The following is an 8,376-nucleotide window of genomic DNA, read 5'->3' as shown; positions in this document are numbered from 1 at the left end:
TTGTCGAACATTTTACAAAACTAATAAACTTACCCAAACAACCTCTGAATCAGTTCAATTTCACAATTTATATTTGAGCAAATTAGGTAGAGTAGTTGCAATATGATCTACCATTAGGTCACGGAAGGTTCGGGCTTACTGAACCCGGTTCGTCAAAGAATCTCGAATCACGCCAACCACAACATCCTCGTCTCCGGTTCGTCAGATCGCCTCACACGACTTACCATCGACGATAGTAGTTGGGACACTTGGTGCTCCACTTATCGAGAAATGAGCGGTCTTCAATTCCCCACGTGTCGCCTCTAGGGAAATATCATACCCTGCTGCTGCATCCTCGCCCTTTATCTGCCACTGTCTGCCCCAATCTTCCCGGAGCTCCGCCCAATCCCCTCTCAGCCGCCGCACGCACGCACACCTGAGAAGAAGTAAATATAAAGAAAAGTTCAAATCCATCAATAGAAGTCTTTCTGCCAAACACCCGTCACCTATTTTCTTCACACAAGGAACCCGTAAAATCTTTTGACCCACTGTTGGGGAAGAAGAAGAGAAGAGGAATTTTTCAGTCCAGATTTATGCTGTAACAGTTGACTGATAGGCCACCACAGTTCTTTCTGTTCCCCAGAAAAAAAGGGTCTTTATTTGATAAGAATAGTTTTTTCTTGGCAACTGTACCGCCAAAGGAGCAAGAAAGCTCAGAGCTGTCTGCCAACTTCTGTTGTGAGGAGTCAAGAAGCGAAGATGGCGGAGTCGGACAACGATTCAGGGGGGCATAGCAACAGTAACGCGAGCAGCAGAGAGCAGGACAGGTTTTTACCAATTGCTAACGTAAGCAGAATCATGAAGAAAGCTCTTCCTGCAAACGCCAAGATCTCCAAGGACGCGAAGGAAACAGTGCAAGAATGTGTTTCAGAGTTCATCAGTTTTGTCACCGGTGAAGCCTCTGATAAATGTCAGAGGGAGAAGAGGAAGACTATTAATGGAGATGATTTGCTTTGGGCCATGACAACGCTTGGGTTTGAAGAGTATGTGGAGCCCTTGAAAGTTTACTTAGCGAAGTACAGAGAGATGGAGGGGGAGAAGACTGCTGTCGGGGTAGCTAAAGAGGGGGGTGGGAGCAGTGGTGGCTCTGCTGTGACTTCTGGCGGTGGTTTTAATGGTGGTCCGGTAGTGGGTGGAGGAATTTATGGGGGTCCTGTGATGGGCTATCATCATGGAGGACAGATGTATAGCGCTGGTGGTGGTTCTGGGGGATTTCAGCATATTGGCGGTGTGGGGGTTGGTGGTGCTGTGGGCAAAGGGAGTCTGGGCAATGCAGGCAGCTCTGGCAGCTATGGCGGAGGTGGTGGTGGTAGTGGTGGTGGAGCATCCACTGGGAGGCCAAGGTAGGTGGTTGTTGGTGCTTAACTTTGCAAGTGAAGTTACTAATCATTGTCTGATAGATACACTACGATCAATCTTGAGTGGAAGATTGTTTAAGGACTTTTTTCCTCCATCATTTCCATGTTTTGTTTATTTGGAGTAGCTCAACTGATCCCTTGTTACCGATATTCTCTCTTTAGATGGTGGGGTTTCAATCATCAATTCATGGTTACAGTGATAGAAATGATGTAAACTTATAACAATGTGATGAAACAAATTCGTACTTGGCTAAGTTTATTGTATTTCTTTGTAATGCATGCAACCTATTTAACCTGTCAATTCCTGTTGAGAACAAATTCAGGTTGTTGAGATCTTAATGTTGGAAAGGTTGCAACAAGCATTTCTAGTTAATTAGCTCTGTAATTTGTCTTGACTGTGATATTGTGATGGTTTCTCTGACTTGCTCTTATTTGCTCAAACTTCTTTGTTCTTGCATTTGGGATCGTCTTGTCAAGTGTCCATACCCTCTGCTTGGCTGGTCACTGAAATGATTACAAGACATTGCATTATGAATGAAGCTTCAAGCTTCTGTACTTCAAAGAACACCGACGGTTCTTTGCTGCCTGGGGTTCCTCTATTAAATTCCAGATATGTTCTATATAGTTTGACTGATAGATAAGTAAATAGAGAATGCCAGAATACTTTGTGCCAGCTTCCTCAAACACTAAGGTTGATGTACTCATTGGCATCTTCCTGTAGCTTTCTCAGTTAACTGATGATAATCTACTGTTTCATATGTAACCCTTCATATTTAGTACATTTTGATGGATAGTAAACCTGGACAATTGCTTTCATATCAAACACATTTTGAAGGATTAATACTCGGGTGAGTTAGTGTGTCTGGTTTCTTATTCGGTTGGTATTATAGCTCTTGTTTCCACTCTTTCTTAGTGCTACATCCACGTTTTTGAGAAATGATTGGAAATGGTGAACCATTACCTGGACATGTCTGAAAATATACATACTTGAACGGGCCTTCATTCAAAATTGACTGCATGGTTCAACTGCACATTATTTGAGCTAACTTCCACTCATTGATTCTCCTCTACACATTAGCTCTTTCTGCTGAATACTAGAGTAGAAGATGTTCAATATTATAATTGACTGCATTACCAGCATACATTTATCTTACATTCTGGATCAACTACATTATATACGGTTACATGTAGACATTGGTTCTTGATCCGTCTTATCAAGGTTGATTGACTCTATCGACAAGTACGTATTTGCTTTATTCCCCGTGTCTCAGTTTACATTCTTATATCATGCAACTACGTTTCTGTCGCTGCTTTATCGATGAATAGTGGAAGTTGCTATTTCTGCCGTTTCTTGTTTATGTTTACACATTAGATGTCCTGATTTGGAGGAGGACAATTATCGCAGCAGAAGCCTTCTTCTAATTGCAAGATCATAAAGCTCTTAGGCAACTATAGTGTAGTCTTTGCTTGGGGCATGAGCCTATGAGGGTATGCGTATCAGTATTACTAAGCTGTCCAGAAAATGAGGTATTTCATCACTTAAAACATGCAATTTGTTTAGAGCAAGTTTAATGGGGTGTTTTGTTTCATCATATAAGTTCATAAATTTCCTTTCAGTTTATGTTCTTTCTTGTTATGGTGATTTTTGAACTTTTTTTTCATCCTCTTTATTCATATATATATATGTGTATGTATATATATATACGTTCATAAATTTCCTAGTTTTTTTGGATTACCACTTAAATTGTTGGGCAAATATATAATGCAGTATATAATTATCCAAAAAAAAAAAAAAGAAAAAAAGATGTATTGTAATTATTATGAAATAATATAACATGATAGCAATATAAGAAGTAGAATTGAAAACATTTCGAGAATATTTTATTTCATTTCTCCTTATATTAATATAGAAGAAAGTGGTCTATTAATAGGGTCTAAAATTAAATCAAAAGTCTCATCTTATTAATGGAGGAAGAAGAATCATATCAAATATATAATCCTCATTATAAGGGGAGATGGATATCAAAAGGTTTGTAATCTACGCTATAAAAAAAGGCGAGATTTGGGGCGGTCTTTAAAATATATTTTTTTTGTCTTTGGAATGATTTTCAGGATATTGGATTTATTTGGAGTGGATTTTGAAACAGTTCGAAATTCGTCCTTACAGACAGCGTCGTAAAAAAATTTAGGGACGGTTAAGACAAAATCTTTCATATTTGGGACCGTAACTATAGCTCTCATTGAAAATTAGGAAAATAATGAAGGATCACGTGGTAAGGCATGAGAATGTGCATGTGAAAGTGGTAAACCAAAAAACGCATAATAATTAAAATTAAAGCATAAAATAACGAATCCAAAGTGTGTACCCTTAGAGTTCCCGGGCGTTTGATGTATAGAGAAACAAAATAAACATACATGGGGCTGAGGCAAATAGGCAAAAACCGAAATAACGAGCAAGTAGAAGTACGATATCTTTGTTTTCTATAGTTCAGTTGAAAGATTGCTCACTTGAGGCTCCAATGCAAGAAACCTTTAATTTGTCCACATTACATTGAAAGCGGGGTCTCAATGCTCTCTTTTCTAAAAGAGAACAAGAGAAAAAAATTGCTCCAAAAGTAAGAGTGGGGGCAGCCGAGTGAGAGGGTAGGAAGGAGAGAATTTTGTTTTTGTGATATAGATTTGCTCCAGTTCACTATTCTTCTGATTTCGAATGCTAACCGGTGGGCTTTCAAAGGTATGGGCGATCACGATGGCTTGGTCCAGCTTCCTTGAATCTTTAGATCAATCATATGCCCTCCTCAACCTTTTCTATGACCTGGTCCTCTTTATCTTATAGTGCTCTTTTATATCATGTTTGGTATTTATCTTTTGCAGCAGTATTATTCATATTGAATTATAAATTGGTATTCAATACATTATTTATAATCAAGAATTTTAATTGATACCATATAAATTACATGTGTTCTCATGCATGACATATAATTGTGATATTATGGGTAAATTATATTTTTGGTCCCATAAATGGATTTGTTTCTAATGTTAGTCCCACACTCAGGCCAATTCGCACATTTAGTCCCATATGTAGATTTTGTTTTCAATTTCAGGACCAAAGGGGGGATTTCGTTAAATACTTAACGCCAGTCTCAATTTTTCAACGGAATCCCCCCTTTGGTCCTGAAATTGAAAAAAAATCCACATATGGGACTAAATGTACGAATTGACCTGAGTGTGGGACTAAAATTGAAAATAGATCTACTTATGGGACAAAATATATAATTTACCCTGATATTATTGTCACAAAATATTTTGTAACTTGTTTGGATATTTAAGGATTATCACTTAATGTGTTTAAGTGTTGTTATGAACTTTTTGTATATTTATATAAACGTTACATATCATTACATCCAATTATTATCTAATTAGGTATTTATTTATATAAAAACTATATAATTAAAGTAAATCAGTTAATTATATTTGTTAATAGACTAAACTACTATCATGCTCAAATTAGAATAATTATGTGATTTTTCCACACTAAAAAGGATTAGATATATATGGTTGAATTGATGGGGAAGTCTCATGGATTTTCAATATAACCTTCACTATATTCTTGATTTAGTATTAGTTGTAATTGGAGCTGCTGGAATATCCTATTAAATGATATTAAAATATTTATTTTAATTAATAGTGCTAATGTGTATTTGAAACTTACATCTGCTTCTTAAATTAAATTTAATTGGAGGGTTATATTATTTGGTTCATGTTGATATAAAATTGATGAATTATTATTATTAAATTGCTAAATATAGATTTTGAAAGTATCAAAGTAGCAAGAGTTACTACACCTAAATTTGGATTTTGAGTACTGGAAAAATAATATAAATTTTAATTTGTGGTATAAGGTGAAATATGGGGGGTTCAAATCATAGCCAATGGCAATAATTTTGAATATAATCGAGGAAAAGTGGTATAGCTCTTTTTAGTAAGTGGTATAACTCTTTTTAGTGGACCTAGTAAAATGCGGGGGTGGGGGGGGGGGTCTTAATCATGAATTTTTAAAATAATTATTTTGAAATGTGAATGTGCAAGAGTTACTAATGAAATAAAGAGATGGGTATATTGCTTTGATTAAAATTTAATTGAGAAATTATTTTCTCTGAAATATAAATGCAGGGAGAGTATGCAATAAAAATATCAAGAATAAAGACCTGACAATTATTATTTTATGAAATTTTCTTTTGATGTGCATATCATACTTATGATATTATGAAGTGAATGAGATTAAAAAAAATGATTTAAAATAATAAAAAAAAGAGGCATGTGACGTCGGGGAACTAGTGTAGAGGCTAGATCCTTAATCGTCGAGGGGATGTGCTAGGCCTGTAAGGGAGTCACCTCCGGGAGTAACCCAACCTTTGTGATTGGAGACCCCATAAAGAAGGTTCAATGGGTAGAAACAAACCGCACTGCATGACTTATCTGTAGCATATTACTTTGAAGAGAGAGTATTAAATTGAAAATAATACATTGACCTCTTTCTCATCCCTAAGGTGAAGTGCTATAAAATATGATGTTATGCTGGGTTTAAACCTTAATGAGATCAAAAGCGGGGTTTCCGCGAGGTATGGGTCACACATATCTTTGGAGGACTCACCTATGTGAAAGTTGCCACGGGCTATGGCTATGGGTTTGGGGTAACACTAGAGACCTCACAAGGATTAGGATTAGAGGCATAATTCAAGGCCAAGTCTATCATTGCTCCTTCAAATGAATATTTCTAACACTAAGTGTATGTTCAAGCCCGAAAGGCACATGTACCGATTGTACGGTATAAGTTGCCACCTATTTCATTTCATATTTTAATTTAAAAAATTTTAAACCTTGTGGGGATTGTTGAAAATAAGTTTTAAAATTTTTTTATTTTACATTATTTTCAATATTTTTAATTATTTCATGACCTCATTTTATTGCTAGTTTATTATAGTATTCATTATATGACCGTTGGATTTTTAATATTCATTTTATGACCCACTTATTGTCATTTATGATTTGCTTTAATTATATTTATTTTCAATTTATAATATGATTTAATAGGGTCATTATTCCATAGAACCATCATATCTTTTCATTTGTATAAGAGGTCATTTGAGGTGATTTGCAAGGAAGAAGTATGAGAAACATTTTATACTCCCACAAGCATCTTAGTGTTTTGGCAACGTGACTGTTGATTAATTCCTAGTCTCCTCATGGTCGTCACATGGGATGAAGCACTGCTAAGAGTTAATGGGATTTTATCTTGGAGTGGTGGTCAGCCATTATTAAAACTTACGCGTAGGGAGCAATCATGACTTTAGGTCAGCGACAAGTGTCGCGGCTCTCCATAGGTGTAGCTTCTCTAATTTCAAGGTTTATTCTATCACTTTTAATATGTTGTGATAATATATTCTATCGGTGTTTTACATTTGAGATTATTAATAGAATATAATATAGATACAAATCAGACAATATTCACAACAAAAACAACCGAATAAACTGATCGCCATTGCATTTTGCATGCTATCGTAGTAAGTCCCGGTTTGACAGCCTTAACACAGACCACTCTACACATTCTATAGGTGTACTTGCATCAATGCTTGTGCCATGTGCTCATAGTTTAAAGTTGCGGTATTTGCTATAATATCGACAGGTATTACTTCACATCGATTGCGATATATCGGGGTATTATCGGACGATACAAAGTAAATATATTATACAATATTTATAAAATTATAAAACCAATTAAGCATCACAAATTACTATATAATATTACAAATAAAAAGTTTTATAATATCAAATATTGATAAATTAATTATAGAAATGCTTAAGACAACATGCATAGTCAAAAGAAAGTAGATCGCCGATCTTATTCAAGATGATCGCCATCATCATCATCAACATTCCTCCTATAGCATTTTTTAATTTCAATAAAATTAATTTTGATTTAATGAATAATTCGATATATTTAATAAAATATATTGAATATATATATAAGAAATGTTTAAATAAGATAATGGTGAAGAAGAGACAAAAAAAACAATCTTGAGCCACTATGTCAGTATAATTTTTGACAAGAGTTTACACCATAGGCTGAAGAAGTGACAATTTCTCACTTATTTGTTCTCTTCTCTTAAATTTCTTGATCAAACTTTGAACCCATAAAACTTCATCTTTCTCACTTTTTCTTAAGCTTGATCCCTTTTCAACAATGGAGATTACAATAAAAGGAGAAAAATAAGATATTGATGGAATTACGGCGTCATTATATCCCTCCATAATATCCAAAAGCAATCATCTTATCTCCTCTTTTTCACTTTAACAGCCACGTGTTAGGCATATGGGTTTACACCGTTAATTTATAGACGAAAAAAATAGATGAGGATTAAAAGTGTTATTTTTTTATAAGTTAAGGGACTAAATGTACTAATCCCGTAACGAATGAGACCAAAAGTATTATATTTTTATTACTTATAGGACTAAACGTACTAATCCCACCGATCGGACAACTTTTAGACAAAAATCTTGTCATTATTAAAACTATGAAAATTATTATAGTGATAGTATAAAAGTTTCTTCACTTATTACATATGACAATTCTAATACGGTCATTAGATTTTGTGTTACTAATAATACTCTCTCATTTCTTAAGTGAATATGCTCTGTTATTAATTAGCTTGTTCACTTGCATAGCCATTTCCCAAGCTCAAGAATTCTCTCCCTAAGAAACTGCTGGTTAGCTCTCAAACTTGAACACTGACAGTATTATCTTTACCTTCAAATTCAAGAAAAGGTGATTTTTCCTAGGTTCTTTTCCCCTGGGGCCAAGGCTGTCTTCTCAATTCCCACTTGAAACTGCCGAGAAAACTACATGAAAGGGAGATAAGTCATTTTCTGGCAAGTTATCTGCCATTTCCCCATTGAAATCCACAGGATACTCATGCAC

General features: G+C 35.1%; 1 protein-coding gene across 1 annotated transcript; it reads left to right on the top strand.

Moving 5' to 3' along the window:
• LOC105178550 (nuclear transcription factor Y subunit B-3) lies at positions 256-1,770 on the top strand. The gene has a single exon (XM_011102043.2). The coding sequence runs from the start codon at positions 739-741 to the stop codon at positions 1,384-1,386; it is 648 nt and encodes a 215-aa protein (XP_011100345.1). The 5' UTR covers positions 256-738; the 3' UTR covers positions 1,387-1,770.

This window comes from Sesamum indicum, linkage group LG16 (genome assembly GCF_000512975.1).
Source record: "Sesamum indicum cultivar Zhongzhi No. 13 linkage group LG16, S_indicum_v1.0, whole genome shotgun sequence".
Taxonomy (NCBI): Eukaryota; Viridiplantae; Streptophyta; class Magnoliopsida; order Lamiales; family Pedaliaceae; genus Sesamum; species Sesamum indicum.
This window is presented reverse-complemented; position numbering and strand designations above follow the sequence as displayed.